This window comes from Strongylocentrotus purpuratus, unplaced genomic scaffold (genome assembly GCF_000002235.5).
Source record: "Strongylocentrotus purpuratus isolate Spur 01 unplaced genomic scaffold, Spur_5.0 spur5_scaffold_1, whole genome shotgun sequence".
Taxonomy (NCBI): Eukaryota; Metazoa; Echinodermata; class Echinoidea; order Camarodonta; family Strongylocentrotidae; genus Strongylocentrotus; species Strongylocentrotus purpuratus.
Genome location: NW_022145594.1, coordinates 45,866,764 through 45,884,909, shown reverse-complemented (window position 1 = coordinate 45,884,909; position 18,146 = coordinate 45,866,764). Strand labels below are relative to the sequence as shown.

At 37.2% G+C, this 18,146-nt stretch overlaps 1 protein-coding gene across 1 annotated transcript; it reads left to right on the top strand.

Moving 5' to 3' along the window:
• Nucleotides 1–7,980: 7,980 nt before the first annotated feature.
• LOC105445441 (homeobox protein Hmx-like) lies at nucleotides 7,981–12,782 on the top strand. Its single transcript, XM_030978838.1, has 3 exons — nucleotides 7,981–8,710; nucleotides 11,223–11,422; nucleotides 12,456–12,782. The coding sequence occupies exons 1-3, from the start codon at nucleotides 7,981–7,983 to the stop codon at nucleotides 12,648–12,650; spliced, it is 1,125 nt and encodes a 374-aa protein (XP_030834698.1). The 3' UTR covers nucleotides 12,651–12,782.
• Nucleotides 12,783–18,146: the final 5,364 nt, after the last annotated feature.

Below are 18,146 nucleotides of genomic sequence, written 5' to 3'. Positions count from 1 at the left end.
GATGGTTTGGAAAACAAAAATATTTCGTTTTGTATAGCCTATTTTAAGTGGGAGAAAGACGTTTATTCTCGAGTGTGATCACTCCCACACTTTTCAAACTGTTTTTTTTTTTGCGCTGCTAGAAAAATGAACCATATCAAAACATGCTGAAGGACACATAACAGTGTGGGAAGAAAAACAACAAAGACAATTATAGTAAAAGAAAAAAAGATCTTTATAACAATAATTGCTCAACTTTTGATAACAGATACCACCACCCAGGCGCGAATCCGGGGGGGGGGGGGCCGAGTGGGCCTTGACCCCCCCTGGCCCCCCAAAAGACGGCCCCCCTCCCAAAAAAGTAAAAAAAAATATAAAACAATTGACCAGAAATCTACCTTTTTTTCAGTGGGGGGGGGGGGGGGGGGGGGGGGGGGGCTGTTGAGCGAAATATCGGCCGGCGCGATTTTCAAATTTCAGCATACTAAATTTCAAATTGATTTCAAATTTGGGCCTCCCCCCTAAGAAATCCTGGATCCGCGCCTGCCACCATCCACCTTCTTCTCATTACGCTTATTGTCATGCTTTCATAAAGATAATAGAGACGGGATCACCTTTGTCCCACTTAGGCCAACTTTCTTCTTCTTCTCCTTCTTTATTTTCTTGTTCTTTCATTTTTCTTCTTCTTTTCTTTCGTCTTCTTATTCTCATTCTCCTTCTTCTACTTCTTCTACTTCTTCTATTTCCTCTTTTTCTTCTTATTCTTCTCCTTCTTCTTCTTTTTTTCATCTCATCTCATCTCTCTTCTACTTTTTACTTCTTTCTTCCTCTTATTCTACTCTTTCTTCTTCTTCTTCTTCTTCTTCTTCTTCTTTTCTTCTTCTTCTTCTTCTTCTTCTTCTTCTTCTTCTTCTTCTTCTACTACTTCTTCTTATACTTTTTCTTATTCTCCTTCTTCTTCTTCTTCTTCTTCTTCTTCTTCTTCTTCTTCTTCTTCTTCTTCTTCTTCTTCTTCTTCTTCTTCTCCTTCTCCTTCTTCTGCTTCATTCTCCATCTTCATCTCCCCCTTTCTTCTTGCTTTTTGCTTTGCATTTATTACTGAATCATTTTCTTTGAGAACGTCGTTTTCTTTCATTTCTTCTTTTTTAAAGTTTCATCTTGATTCTCAACAGTTTCTTTTTCAATTTCTAAAGACGCCCATTTTCGGTGTCACTGTCATAAGTTTCATCTTCATAGCCTTTTCGATCTTTTTATTATTCGTATTTATTCACGTAGAACTTCTTTCTTGTACAATGTTTCTTCATTTCAGTTGCTTTTTTTTCTGCTTCAGTAATGTTCATCTTCTTGCAACACCTTGGTTGAAGTGCAGGATTGCAAGATATTTGAAAACATCGGATGGAAACTAAGCTTTCTGTCTGTAGATGTAGTTCCCCGTAAGTTATGTTTGCCTTCACTACTACTGTAGGAGGACGAGACGGTAATAATAATAATGAAAACTATGAAACAACACGGGATTTAACCACACACAAAAATCGTCGCAAAATGATAAAAGGCACAACGTGAGAACAACGCACAAGTAGAATTGTTCTTTCGTGAACAATACAAATATCATATTTGTCATGAGGCGACTGGTAGCTATGCTAAAACAACAACCATCATTATCATGCTATTTCTGTCCATAGAAAAAGCACAATTGGAAATCAAGTTGAGTAGGATGGTGATGAAAAACTCAAAAGAAGAAATGAATACGGAGTTGACAATGTCCAATACGGCGATTTTAAGCTCCATTTCCTTGCCTAGTATGTTTCACTCAATTTTGAGGCTATGTGAGATTCCCGAATATTTCATTATGTTCGATATTAACGAAGACATTAATTTGTTTGATATTGACTCTTTTGAATTAACCCCATTCGAATTTGATAACAGATTATGTTCAAAGTTCCCAAAAGCTTTTACGATTTCTCATATAAATATTAGATCTTTAAATAAGAATATTGATGCCTTAAGATTATTGTATGAAGAATGCATAAAATCAAAATTTCATTTAATTGGATTGTCTGAAGTCTGGAATGTATCTTGTGCAGATATCCTTGGGATGGATGGTTATACTTTGGAAGTGAATTGCCGGGACCCTGGTTTACGGGGAGGAGGTGTTGGAGTCTATGTCCATTCTTCTTTGAAATATAAAATGTTAAAATATGATATTGACTTTGCTGAATCACTATGGCTTGAGGTTCAGATCGGTGATCGTTCCGTTGTTGTAGGTGTCATTTATAGAAAACCAAACACTGATATTTCCCAGTTTCAAGGGAGTTTATTGTCTGTGTTAGAAAGGATTAAAGTTGATAAAAAGGTGTGTATTTTAATGGGTGATTTCAATATTGATTTGTATAATCCCAGCGTAAATGCTGAAATGTTAGTTACTTCCTTAGTGTGTTTGGGGATACATCAATTAATTAAGACCCTTACGAGGGTAACACCCATGTCAGGTTCCTTAATTGATCATATTTACACAAATATGGGTGCAGATCGCATATGTGCTGGTACAATTGTAACTGACGTTTCTGATCATTTCCCTATATTTGCTATTTTTGAAGATAGCTCAGTAAAATTACAACCACAAGGAGAAGTACGATATAGAAGTTATAAAAACTATGAGAAAGAACAGTTTTGGGATAGTCTACTCTTGGAATCCTGGGAAAATGTATATGAATGTACTGATGTTAATAAAGCATATGATATATTTGTACAATCATTCATAGGTATATGTGATCAATATGCTCCGATTGTTCATCGTCACTCTTCCAGGAGGAAAAATGATAAACCATGGCTGACTAGAGCCATTAAGAAGTCAATTAAAAAGAAACATAAATTGTATGGTAAAGTATTAAAATCAAACTATAGTGAAGATAATTTGAAAAAATATAGGATGCATAGAAATGTTTTAACTACAGTTTTGAGGAATGCGAAGAGGAAATATTATAGTGATGTATTTGAAATGTATAAAGGTGACACAGCGCAAACATGGAAGTCAATAAATAAGCTATTGAAGAGTGGAAACAGTAAAGTAAAAACGTCACATGTAGATAAGCTCTGTGTTGATGATAATGGTAGTAAGAAAGTTGTAACCTCAGGGAAAGAAATATCAGAAGGCTTTAATGATTTTTTTGTGAACGTTGGGCCTAACCTTGCTAAATCTATTAATGGTAATGTTGACGATGTTATTACATTCAAAGGTTATCTTAGTGATGGTTGACTCCATGTTTGGGAACCAGTTACTCATTATGAGGTACGGGACTATCTATTAACTTTAAATGTAAAGAAAGCTTGCGGCTTTGATGATATTCCAGCCCGATTACTGAAGGATGCTGCTGAAGTAATTGCAAAACCACTATCTTATATTTATAATCAGTCATTATTGAACGGTGTGTTCCCAGATGCAATGAAAGTAGCCAAAGTTACACCAATTTTTAAAAAGGGAGATAGAAATGTCCCAGGCAATTACAGACCTATTTCAGTTTTGCCTCTTTTGGCCAAAATATTTGAGAAATTAGTAAACAAGAGGCTACTTGATTATTTTGAAAGAAATGATGTCTTGTATAAGCACCAGTATGGCTTTCGGAAACATTATAGTACTAAGTTGTCTTTAATTAATTTGGTTAATGATGTGCTTAAATCACTGGATAAGGGCAGTGTAACACTAGGTGTATTCCTAGATTTTCAGAAAGCTTTTGATACAATTGATCACGCAATATTGGCTGGAAAATTAGAACATTATGGAATAAGGGGCCTGCCTCTCCAGTGGTTTAAAGATTATCTTTTTAATAGATTTCAGTTTGTGAACTATGATGGACATAGCTCATTGAAGCAGATAATAACATGTTGTGTTCCTCAGGGTTCTGTGTTGGGACCTACACTGTTTTTGTTGTACATAAACGATTTACCAAACTCAACAAATTATTTTAATTTTAGACTTTTTGCCGATGATTCTAACTTGTTTCATACGTTTCCACCGAGACAGAATTCAATTGATATGGATAATATAGTTAATATGCATCTTGATAAGGTGACCATATGGTGTAAGGTGAATAAACTTACAGTCAATCTATTAAAGACTAATTATTTGTTAATAAGAGGGAGTAGGCAATCAGTAGTGACTCAAGGGGTGCTAAAAATAGCAGAGACTGAAATAGCCCAGGTTGATGTTGCATCATTTGTAGGAATTTATATAGATCAACACTTGACGTGGAAACCTCATATCCAAAGGGTTAATAAGTTTATTAGGAAAAGGGTTGGTGTTTTATATAGATTAAGACAGTTTGTGCCAAGGCGTGTTTTGTTGTTACTGTATAAGACGTTAATCCAACCGCATATGACCTACGGAATTGAGGTTTGGGGAAGTAATTATGAAATGAACATGAAGTGTTTATTATTAAGCCAAAAGATGGCACTAAGAGTTATAACGTTTAGTCCAATTAGGACTCATTCACAACCGATATTCCAGGAGCTAAAATTATTGAATGTGTATCAACTCCATAAATTATCTGTTTGTGTTTTTATGTATCAATTATTGAATGATAAATTGCCACAGTCTCTAATTCAGTATTGCTGTTTCATAGAGCACAACTATGAAACTAGACAAAGAGAAAGTAAGAAGTTAAGTGTGCCTAAAGTAAGGACAACGCAGGGTAAATTTTCAATGTCATTCAGAGGCACACGCTATTGGAATGATCTACCCCTTTCTGTACGGGAGAAAGCATCAGTGTCTTGCTTTCGTAGAACTCTTATATCACAAATGTTAATAGAATAGTTGTTTATAACTTAGAACCAAGGCTCTTGCCTTTTTGTAAATATTTTGTTATATAATTCTTCATCTTTTATTTAGTGTAAAATACCAAAGCTTTGTATATAAGCACAGAACACATTTACCCTAGATGTAGAATAGTTTGTAGCTTAGGTATGAATTCACGAGTTATTCATATTTATTCATTACATTCTCATTTATTGCTGTGATACTTTTGTGTGTTAGTGGTACTAGACACGATTAGCATTAAATGCTATTTTCTGGTCCCATTTATCCTTTCAATGTTAATTAATCATTCACATTTGATTGTTATATTGATGTACTTTTTGTTTTGGATAATAAACTTCAAACTCAAACTCAAACTCAAACTCAGAATACAGGTCTAGATAAGCTAAATAAATGTACCTCATGCACCCCTACCAAAAAGTATGACAAAAGCTGTCCACGACATATCAGAGAAGAATACTGGAACAGGGGGTAAATGAAGAGAGAGAAATATATATATATAAAACCTTTTTGCTCTTTTTATTATTCTTAGAGAGAGATAGAGAGAGAAAGAGAAAGAGAGAGAGAGAGAGAAAGAGAGGGGGAGATAGAGAGAGAGAGAAAGATAGAGAGAGGGGAGAGAGAGAGAGAGATAGAGAGAAAAAAGAGGGAGAGATAGAGAGAGAGAGAGAGAGAGAGAGAGAGCCTAGTACACTCAGACAATTAAAAAGTTCTTTTTTAAAGCTCCTTTTCGAAAATTCGGCATGCGACAGTATGAATCATGAAGTCACTTTTAAAAGATGACTGAATCTTCTTGAAAATTAAAAAAAAGCATTGCATCTGATCACAAGTACCAGCAAATTTGAAGTTTCTTCCCCCATCTTTCTCCCTCCCTATCTCTGTTTTTTTTTCTCTCTCTCTCTCTCTCTCTCTCTCTCTCCCTCCCTCTCTCTCCCTCTCTTCCTCTTTTTTCTCTCTTCTCTCCCACTCTCTTCCTGTCTCTCTCCCTCCTTCTCTAATTATCTCTCTCTACATATCTCTCTATTTACCCCTTTTTCACTTTTCAAAGAATGGAGAGGATAGCAAAAGAAACATTCTCTTATTTGGGTTAGGTCTATGCTTATACAGTTATAGTGTCGACATCATCATCATCATTACACCATGACTCTTTTCATTACACCAGCATCTGAGGAACTAACACTTACACCATAACTTTTTTTCATTACACCAGCATCTGAGGAACTAACACTTCAACAAGCTCTGCTTCAAGTTAGTTCCTCTTTTCTCGTGCTTTTTCCATTATATTTGTCGTTTCATTGCATATTTTTTGAGATATAATTATTTTTGTATTATGTTTTTACATGAGAAAAAAAAACACTTTTGAATTCTCAACAGTGGCCTAGCGGCAGGGGCAAAAATAGGCAACAAAAACATGCACAAAAATGGCAGCTAGGTCGTCCTTCACCCCACCCCTCTCCCTGTTTGTCAAGCGCTCACCCTCATTTTGGCTAGAGCCATACTACGGTGGTAAGCGCTTTAGTTGTTATTATTATATTATTATAATTAGAATGTAGAAAGATCTCAAGATATAAAAACTAAATCCTGCCAAGTATCGGCATTGTCACCTTCTCCTTTCATCTGTTTTTATTTTTCCGTTTCTATTTGTTTTGCTCAGAAATGTTTTGTCATGTTTAGTGTTACAGAAAGCACTTCTCAAATCGATACCACCTATTATTTTGTGTCCGCTCGTTAAAACATAACCGCCCTTGTTCGTTATCCATTGCCACTCGAGATAACGAGCTTACTTTTCTTTTCACCTCCAACGACTCAACCATTCATGACACTGTTCGATCCGTAAAAGCACCAGTTATTATCATCCATCTTTTAACGAGGGTAACTAATTATTATAGCGTCCTGGTCTGATAGTACGTTGAACCCTCAGTCCAGTCCTTTTCGTGCAAGTTCCTGGACCAGAAAAAGATTTGGGTCAGAGGCTCTAATTAGTTGAGCCCTTATAACGAGATAAGGACCGAAGCGGAACGTCTCAAATGTTCGATTTTTGTTTTGCCAATTTGTCAATAACATTCTGACCACTTGTAGTAATACGGTGTTTTGGTTTTGTAATGATGTGCAATTTTCCTTATTTATTCATTTATTTATCTTTTTACTGATTGACTGTTTGATTGATTGATTTTTTTGTAAGGGCAAGGGGAGAGGGGGGGGGGGGTTATTTGGCATGATTCGAAAGAACTTTTATGTCCGCCCTGTCTCTCTTTCTTCCTCCCAGTCCCCCCTCTCTCTCTCTCTCTCTCTCTCTCTCTTCGGATAGCCGCGAGATTTTTGATGAAGACGATGATTATGATGCCGGTGGTTCATGATTGTAGCATGTCCACTGTATCTCAAAAGACTCATGCGCATGCCCGAGGCAACGGAAGTCATGGCTGATGATGATGGAAGTCATCCACTTGAAGAATGTGAAGTTTGACAAGAGATAAACAATTCCGGTTTCAGTATAATATTGCATGAGAAAATGGAATCAGCAGAAGTTATAAAGATAAGAATACTGTAAGCCAATTTTAAAAAGAGGAGAGCGATCTCCTGGGGGACAGTAGTATATGTAAGATGGGAGACATTATTTTGCAAAAAGTTGTAAAGGGAGATGGGGAAAGCCGAGAAAGCAAGATAGCATCATCATCGTAACAACGCAGACCTGTTAATCAGTCCAATTACAGCGAGTAGCCCCCCTGGTCGAATGTTTTCACAGATTTACGGGATAACGACCCTAACGGCCTGGTAAATCCAAATTTCGGGATAACGTTACGTAATCGCCAATACACAGAGCTTAGGCCACTGCCCCGCTTTCTGACCATGCACGCATGCTTGGCACTTTCCCCGTGCACTCTTCTGCTTTCATGCTTCAGCCAGATACAACATCAGCCATACTTCATCTTTGTTCCAGCCATTTTTTGTTTCAGGAGGCGAATTGACTTCGTGAGTAATCAGCACAAGACGTAGATAGTTTTCTTTAATTGAACACGTCTGATTTTTGCTAATAAGACGCTTTTAACTCAAAATATATTACTTCAGGAAGTTCAGACTTAGATTCGCCTCGCTGTTCGTTGTCATATCTTTTAAATTTGGCACCTTGGCTAGCAGACGTCGTAAATTTAAACGTTGTTAGGCCTACTTTGCAACTTTGTGCAGTTAAAATCATGTCAGGCCCAACAGAGAGTGTACAAAATATACATGATGAAAGGCAGGGAGGATCAACAAACAGCCATAGGTTGACACTTGCACCCCAAAAGCGAAATATAGGGGATGGAAGGGAGAGCTTTGTCATTCGTAAAGTGCCGAGAACGAACCAGGCTTCGGAGAAGATACCTGGTAACCATGGTAACGGGAAGGCATCACACGAGTACGATGCTGCGTTCTCCATTGAGAAGATTTTGTCCCCACATTCTCATCGTGAGGATGCAGAACATACCTCTGTTAGGCCTACTGGAGGCGTTGAAATAACCAAGAAGACCTGCAGATCGCCATCGCCTCCATCTCAAGATAGGAAGAAATTGAAGAGGAATTTCTCAGATAAGTCTGATGGGGAGGAGAGAGCAGCAGTGGAGAATGGCGGCGTTTCAATGCCCGCTGATAAGTGGCATAATACGTTGTTATGGCAACAACATCAGCAACAGTTACTATACCAGCAACAACTTGCGACGGCCTCTGCCTTCTACCACCATCACGACACGCAACCTTTTCAGCAACACTTCGTCGACCCAACCCATCATCATCATCAATCACATATTGGACCAGTACCGGTTCCATTACCACGGGCCGGTGTTCCTCCATCCCTCTGCCCCGGGATGCCGGGGAAGGTGCACCCCTTCAACTGCCATTGTGCTGAAGAACAGATGAGCCAGCAACCGTATTTCTTATTAACACCAGGTATGCTCTATTGACTTGTTTGATATATTTACGTAAATGCATTTATATTGAATGTCTGTTTTATTTTGTATATATGCATTCGCATTTTGTAAATGTATATTTTGTTTATTCACCTGTTTTAAATGCTGTCGTTGTCATGTTTAACGACAGTCGACAACAATTAATATGAATTAAGCTTTACAATTTTCGTTGTGTGTTTGTTGATCTAAAGTAGAGGGACAAATATTTAATCCTCTCGCCTTCTTGTATTTCTCTGGCATTTTCGCTAAAGGATAAATGGATTTGGATCTTGATGTAATATGTCGAAATCACGGGAGGGGGTAGTCAAATTTTGACTACCCCCCCCCCTTACCCCCCCCCCCCCGTGATTATCCTGTAGCGAAAATGCCAGGGAAATTTGACTACCCCCCCCCCCCCGTGATTTCGACATATTACATCAAGATCCAAATCCATTTATCCTTTAGCGAAAATGCCAGAGAAATACAAGACAAATACTAAGTTGATGAAACTCTTTTTCTGTTTCTTCCTTTATTATAACAAATTAACGCGCCAACTACTTAAAACTGAAATGCTCAAGGCGCACTAGTGCAAAACAAGAATATACATAAACTGATGATAAAAAATCAGATCAACTAAAAGCAAAATAGCAAAAATGAGTTGCTTTTGAAAGATTCTAGTGCAAGAATAACTCTCATCTCTCGAGGGATACAATCAATGTATTACTAAGAACCGAACTACCAGTGGAATGTTATACAATGTAATTTATGCTCTTCTATTTTCGAATGAAAAAATGGTTAGAATCAGGTTAACCATCCATAAACGATTACCCGAGTTGCCTAACAACCGTTGCGTTGCTTATAATGCTGTTGGTACTAGTTTTATTTTTACTTACAGGTAAAGACCAGTATTGGAAAAGCCCCAATTTCAAAAAAATGAAATGGAAGCTCTCATTACCAATCATGTGAAAGAATATGTTTTGACTAATACATGATGATAAAAAAATTGCCGGGAAACCGCCTACTAATTCATATATTTGGTAAATTTGTTTCTCTCATGGTCTGTGAGAGATATAGGGTAGTCCCATATACATCTTTCTGTGTATAGTGCTTGTAACTTTACGAAGAATGGGCCAAATTTCTTATCATTTTGATGATTCCAGAATCTTGCAGATGCTAGATGCTAGATGATCAACCTTTTCTGATCGATTCCACAACGTTTCTTTCACAATGCAATCGCATGACCATAACTGGTCTTTACCTTTAAGTAGCGAAATACCATTGGTTTGCCTTTCATTTTCCAGAATTCTGGAATGCCAACTACATTTGTCATTTCGATTCCCCCCCCCTATCCATTTCCTCTTCTGTCCTACGCGTTCCTTGACATTCGATCAATATCAGCTCTAATCGTCAAATTGGATTATCTCCAGATAAGCCCTTAATCTATCATTGTTAACTAGTTAAAACGTTCTGATCGGACAAGCATAACGGTCTCACTTTCCTGCCCTCGCTAAAGTATTGTCTCCAAACAAAAAACGGGGGCCCTTATCCTTTAATCGGCTGTCTTTTACAAAGAATTTATTGATTAACAACGGAATTGGGGTGCGTAAGTGAATAACTGTCTTATAGGAACGTCAACACCCCCTTTTTCCAAGATGACATCTAGCTTACAATGACTTCCGCCCATATCTCACTAATCTCCTCCACTCTTCGATTCGGCCATTGTTGAATCGATAGTCTTTTATTTATAGCCAAGATGTTAGCTTTATTCGCTTGATGCCAATGACCTTTCGGTTTACGTCTTACGATGATTTAATGAACAGTTATCTTTAGAACGGCTATATTTCCTATTCCATGTACTTTTTCAAATCAATTATGACACTCTACTTCTAGACTCGCTTGTTTTAGACCACCTCTTGAAAAAGAGCTATGTAGCCAGGGAGGGGCACATTCCCAAATTAATTCATGGTGCCCCCTATAATCTACCACCACAAAAAAAAAAGAATAACAACTACAAATTTGATGAGGCAGCCGTAGTTTAATGCTCAGTTACGCTGCTCATATTTTTTTTCAAAAATTCAATTATTCTGATTATTACAATTAATTAGGGAATGCCCTATGCAGTGTTACTGGGACCTTGTGAATAAGCTATGCAATGCATTACAATCTTGCCATCAAGTGCTCTATCTAGTTTGTATCTGTCAATCTTTCTTTCTGTCTGTCGATCTATATATCTATCCATCCATACATCATTATCCATATATATCTTTATATACCTATCTATCTATCTATCTGTTTATCTATATCCATCCATAATCTAAATATCAACCCACCCAACCATATATCAATCTATCTTTGATAGCTTGTTGGCCATTTATAGGGTGGCAACTTTCCCAATCTATCATTATTTTATTTGAATTTTATCTCACAATAACCCTCACATAGAGTCGCCATTTTAAAACTCAGACGTTCAACCATTGCCTATTTCGTTCCCCACTTTCTACTTCACGATCTAGCCGGTTACAGCATACCGTCTCCATTCGAACCCGACCATCACCACTACTCCTCCATGCGGTACTGCCGACGTCGTAAAGCCCGAACCGTGTTCAACGAGTACCAGATCCGGGGTCTCGAAGCCCGCTTCGTTCACCAGCAATATCTTTCTACCCAAGAGCGAGTCGAGCTGGCCAATGTGCTATTTCTTACCGAAGGACAGGTAACTATCTCTACTTTGAATCGCTTTATTTCTCATTTGTTATTGTATTATTTTCATAATTTTAAAAATATTTTCTAAAAACTTTTATACTCACATTTTCAGAGCTTTTGTCGGCAAATATGAAAAAAGTATTGATATTTATTATATTACTTTTTTCAAAGTCTCTGTTGTTTATCAGCTTTGGGGTTATACTTGGCAAATTTGAATATCACGTCGACCCCTTATTGGCATACTTACTAAATAAATTGTGTTGCTTGTTTGGGAAATTTCTGGCTACTCTGTCGATGTCAATCGGCAAATATAAAGTCAATATCCCCCCACCCCCCCCCCCCCCCCACCCCAATTCACCGGATGGAAGGAAGGGGGAGTGAGAGGGAGTTCGAGGGAGATGAGAGGAGAGAAAATAAGAGAGAGAGGGGGGGGGGGGGGTTAAGATGGGAAAGGACCAAAATCTGGGTGTAACGACTTTATAAGAAAAGTCCAAAATGTTGACGAAAACTGCTGACTCTCAAACACAGGATGAACCATGTAAAAGAACAGATTATTTAATTGACATACGGAACAAACATCATCTTTACATCAGGCCTGAGTAGATCACCTTGGTGACATGCCTAATCCTCCAGAATTCTTTCTTATCATTTAATGCCTCTCTTGATTACATAATGCGACCACCGTATGGCACTCAAGAGCCTCGGTAATTCGATGAAAATGGACCGTTTATCCTCTCGTTTATCTTTCCTTGGCCACCTGTTTGGAGTGGGTTTAGCGCTGATTTCTCTCTCTCTCTCTCTCTCTCTTTCTCTCTACCCCTCTCCCCTCTCTCCGGTTCTCTTTACATATTTATTTATTATCATTTTATTTTGTACAACAGATGGTTTGACGTGAGGAAGGCGGTAAAATAGACAAACCGTTTAATAACAAGAATTATGTCTCCTCTCTTCTCTCTCTCTCCTCCCCCTCTTTCACTCTCTCTCGATCTCTCTCTGCCCACCTTTCTCTTTTTCTATCTCTCTCTCTATTGTCTTCATGTCAGGTGAAGACGTGGTTTCAGAACAGGAGGATGAAACAGAAGAAACTCACTCGAGATTCTGTACATCCGTTCGACGCTGACGCTGACGACGAAGACGATGGCAAACTCGAATTTGACGAGGAAGATGAAGTTGATGACGATTTGGACGACGAGGATCTTAAAAAAACGTCACGGAGTGATGATACCAAGGACAAATAAAAATTCAAAATATAAACTGAATCGACTTAATTGTCAGACATTGATGATTTAAGCTCTATGGCCTTGTCACATTGAAGTGTACAGTGGAAAGATACGAACTTTACGTCAATTAAATTAATGTCATCTATGTTTCTTAAAAATTTTTAAAGTGAGCGAGTGTTTTCTTGATGAAATCTGTTTGATATCACCAATTTATCCCGACTGAAAATAATATACACTTGTATATGTATACAATGTATAACAAATAAAGACACTTGAATTTTTGCCAGTGGTGGTATATTAGTCTAGAATCTGACCGATTTTATTTGAGGAGTAATCTCTCCAATTTTGATTTCGCAGCCCCCCCCCCCCCTCCCCCTTACCTGGTGCTAGTCACAGATGGCGTGATTCCAGATTTCGTATTATAAGAGAGCCAGTAGATAAGGAGAGTTTGGCCAGTCCGGTTCGAGTTTGGCACATGAATTGCGAATACTGCTTTGTTTGTCAAGCAAAAAAAAAAAGAGTGGTATACCAACAAAGTGATCAAGTGAAAACCAAGTTGGCCAAACTCTGTGTGTAGATGGCTCTGTTTCTTACCATCATGATGTGATTGGTTCGCTTGGAGAAAGAAACAACAAATCAGCCAATCAGATGACTGGATATATTAGCATTGGCAAACCTGTTTGGGAAAGAAGAAAAAATGGCTCCCCGGACGGGTCGGAGCGATGGGATGGCATTTGACACGTGTAAATAATTTATATCGTATCAGGACATTTACCCCCTGGACAATCTACCCCGAAAAATTGTCCCCGGAGAAATACCCCCCCCAGGACAATAAGCCCCGGAAAATTACCCCCCCCCCCACTAAGGACATTCACCCCCGAGGATACCTCCTCCTATTGGAACCCCCCCCCGGACAATTCCCCCCTCTATTCAAAGGGAAAGTCCAACCTGATAGTAAGTTGTTTTAAACGAGAGAAGATTTTTTCGGGGGGGGGGGGGGGGGGGGGGTAATTGTCCTCAGGGGTAATTTTCCAGAGGGAATCACTGTCATTGGGGGTAATAGTCCTATCGAAACAATTTATATTCACATGATGTGCCTCATTAAAATGGAAAAACCTTGCATCGTTTCCACGAAACCGTTATTCTCACCGATACCCCACTGAAAAGCGGATTATTCATTCGTTTTAATGTTTTTTTTCGGCGAACTTGTTAGTTGATGGTTTCATGAAACGCTGCCCCTTTTTGTCAGTGCCACGTACAGTGGATGCTATCTCTACATATCGTCTTCCCTTGCCCTACATGTAAATATTAGAAATGTATTTTTGAAATTTCATTCATTCTGTGTACTTTGGAATAAAAAATGAAATGAATCCTCGTTCATATTACATTCCATTAATGCCTTAAACTACCTCAAAGTATACATTTAAACACTAATCGACATTAGAATATCTGAAAATGCACTTGTCTTGCCTTGGAATAAAGGTCAAACAGGCATGCCCGAATTCACAAAGAAGTTTTGTCGACAATCCTAGGTTTGTGTGCGTCATAATTATGACGCGTTTTGACGCGTTTCAGACCAAGGTTTTTCTGAACCTTGGTCTGAAACGCATCGAAACGCGTCATAACACGCACTTTAACCTAGGTTTGTCGACAAACCTCCTTTGTGAATTTGGGCCAAACTTGTTTTTTGCTTTTCCCCCTTAATTTGAGAGTGGTAGTGTAAATGCATTTCAAGAGACACTTCATTGAACTGATTCGAGCACAAAATGTGTAGTTCTACACCTGAATCTTTTTTAATTATCTAAAAAACGTTAGTTTAAATCATAATACCGCTGCCAAGCAAACAACAGTCAGATTTTTTCTTCTCTTTATTTGCTCATTTATTTGCATTTTTCTCCAAATGTATTGGAAGATGTTATAATATGCAAATGTATTTGTAGCTTGGGTATTTCAATGTAAGGTTCGTGTTATTCTTTGAAAGCCCCTTTCTGTTTTTATCAGAAGTCATTACGTTTTAAATTTTCTTGTAAGATTTTTTTTCTTCAAGTACGTGTCACCTTGATTTGTAACTCGAAAAACAATTATATTAAGATATTTGAAGAAAATACTTTCCCTTTCGAAGTCATTGAACATATGTTTTGTGTGTTATAAGTGTTTGAACAAATATACATGAATTACTTGTCTTTAAAAAAAAAAATCATCTGTTTGGTAGCTGTTATTCTAATCATAGTCAGTAATATGTAAGATGAAGCAGTCTGTAATCGTGCAGTGAGAGAAATATGAACGATTTTTGCAACATAGGCCAAATATAATACGTTTGATAAATTTGGAATGGGGAGAAAAATAATGTCTTAGATCATTAATGAGTTTGAAAGTTAAATGGACTGAGGGTGTGAGAGAGAGAGAAAGAGAACGAGAAAGGGGAGAGAGAGAGAAAGAGAGAATATATATTTAAAAAGAAAAAGAAAAGGTCACAGGTAATGAAGAAATAAGAAGAAGACAACAAATGGCCCGGGTTCAAAATTATTTTTCTTTAAGTTTTCTAAAATTCAGCCATCGTTGCTTTGATTGCTTTTCCCTAAAAATTGCCATGATACATCAAGGTACATAGAAGTATGATCGAAACATATGATATTGTCTTGAAAACAGTCAGAAAACATTATAACTAGAATGAATAAGACATAATGTGATTATGTAAACAAGTTTATTTTCCATGTTTATCATCCAGTACCAATTAACCAAAGAAAACTCGACCCAGTTGTAAATAGGGGTAAGCTTATTAGGTCCATGCTTAAAGATAAAGATCAGTATTGGAAACGCCCTATAATTTCAAAAAATGAAATGGAAGCTCTTATTACCAATCATGTGAAAGAGTATGTTTTGACTAATACATGATGATAACATTTTTGCCGGGAAACCGCCTACTAATTGATATATTTTTTAAATTAGTTTATCTATTGGTGTGTAAGAGATGAATGCACGTGTCGCGCACGTGCATGTGCGTAGTCCCATATACATCTTTCTGTGTACAGTGCTTGTAACTTTACGAAGACTGAGCCAAATTTCTTATCATTTTTTTTGGTCTCGAAATTTGAAAATTTAACATTTTTCTTCGTTGGGGGGGGGGGGGGGTGGGGAGGGGTAAGGTCACCTTTTTTAGGTTAGCCGTGGGCATAATATATATATATATATATTTTTTTAATAATTAAAAGAAGTAAAAAAGGAGGGGGTTTTAGTTTTTTTTTTTAGGTGGGTTTACACACATAAAAATACCAAAGGGGGGGGGGGGGTTTAACCCCCAAAACACCCCCTGCGTACGCCCCTGTATGACATACTGTTTATTGTCATGATTGTATTCTCTACTTATTTCTTCTTTATTTTTAAATTTATTTAAAAAAAAAGTATGACTAATGTTTCTTCTTTTCTCTTGATAATATTTCAGCAACGAATTGAGAGTTTTGGTAGCCATCTTGGATGTAGTGTAGCAGTCAATCCTGAAAATATCAAATCTAGTTTCTTGTCGTAAGGAAATGATAAAGATAACGTCCAACATTATTTTGTTCATCTTCCCAATTAAGTTCACGTTGAGGTAATTATACAAAGTCGTATTGTTTATTGTTCCATTGTGGCAACCAAAAGACAATTCCTCCGTTATGAACAAATCAACAAAATATCATCTTCCTTGTCTTATCTTGTTTTCATATTACGAATCACTTTTTTAAAGTGGAAACCAGGTTTAAAATAAAGCATTCACTCTCAAAACAGTACTATAACGACGTAGCGTTCACGTCCATCGCCTACCTTATGGAAACCACACAGATTAGTATACCCGAAGGTCCAAGAAAACTGAAAGTAATCATTTAAAATTATGCATACTTTTATTAAACTCATCATATTGTAAACAAGTTCAATTTTTCCATGTTAATCATCCAGTACCAAATAACCATCCAGTACCAATTAACCGACCAAAACTCGAGCCAGATGCAAAAAAAGGGTAAGCTGATCTAATTATTTATTCTTTGTATTTAACTTTATTTTAAAATATGTATGACTAATGTTTCTTCTTTTTAAAATAAAATTTCAGCAACGAATTGAGAGTTTTGGTATACATGTTTAATGTAGAAAAACAATTAATCCTGGGTACATGACGTATTGCAAATCGTATCATCATCATCACCACCATCATGCAGTATCATTTCCTATCATGAATATGATCATCATCATCTTCATCATCATCATCGCCGTCACCGTCATCGCCATCATCATCACCATCACCAACACCATCATCATCAACAGTGTTATCATCATCACCATCGTCATCACCGTCATTATCATCACCATCATCATCACCATCATCATCAACATCATTATCATCACCACCATCATCATTATCATCACCCAAGCGCGTACGCAGGGAGGGGGGGGGGGGTTGAACCCCCCCTGCCGTTTTTTTTATGTGTGTAGTTTGGAGCAACCCCCCTTGTAATTTTTGATGTTTGTTTGTTTGTTTTTAATTTAAGAAAAAAAAAAAACCTAAGAAGGTGACCATGTTTGTTTGTTTGTTTTTATTTCCGAAATCCATATATACATACAAGTTTAAAAAAACATACATATAAAACACATTTCAAACGATAAGAAAGTAAGTAAATGTGTAAAGTATAGACAAACGGTTGGATAGCCCATTTCAGAACCATTTTCAAAATGGTCCTGTTCTTCCATGGGGTCCAAAAGCAAAAATCATATTAATTTACATACAATATCAATTTTTTTATAAAAATCAAAGTAATTTACCAATACACTACCCCCCACCCCCCCTTATCGTTCTCCCTAACCTCACCACCCCCCCCCCCCCCCGACACCCTCTCGATACTGCCAACCCCTCCCGCTACCCCTTTCCAAGTCCTCCAGTGTATATTATCTCTGTCATAACATTTCAAACTAAACTTTGTATTTCTTTATTAAATATAGCCAAACTTCTTGATTGTCGAATGTGCATAGACAATCCATTATACAATTTACTTCCGCTATACAGAAACACACGCTTACAATTCTATGTTTTCGGTTTAGGCAAAACTAAATTGGTACTTCTAAGGACATAGTTAGTAGTCTTAACAATGAACTTCTCTTTCAAATATACAGGTGCCAAATCGTGAAATATTTTATACATCAAAGTATAACTGTGCCTAACTTGTCTCTTTTCTAACATTTCCCAATTTAAAATATTATGAATTTCTCGGATTGGTTTATGTTCAGATAATTTATATTTAAGAATAATTCTACCTGCCCTGTTCTGTAATTTTTGTAACACGTCTACTTGAGACTTAGTGCCCGAATGCCATAACACGTCACCATAATCAAAATGTGGCATTATTGCGGCATTATATACAAGTTTTAACCCAGTCTCATTAACATAGTTACGCAACCTTCCTAAGACACTAATCATTTTTCCAACCTTTTTACATAATTCATCGGTGTGTACATTCCATTTTAATTCACAATCAATAAAAATACCTA

What these genes read in the sequence shown, in the direction of transcription:
- LOC105445441 (XM_030978838.1), top strand. Translation starts at nt 7,981, where the DNA reads ATGTCAGGCCCAACAGAGAGTGTACAAAATATACATGATGAAAGGCAG. An exon ending in GTATTTCTTATTAACACCAG is followed by an intron (nt 8,711 to 11,222) that starts GTATGCTCTATT and finishes TTCACGATCTAG; the next exon opens with CCGGTTACAGCATACCGTCT. An exon ending in TATTTCTTACCGAAGGACAG is followed by an intron (nt 11,423 to 12,455) that starts GTAACTATCTCT and finishes TCTTCATGTCAG; the next exon opens with GTGAAGACGTGGTTTCAGAA.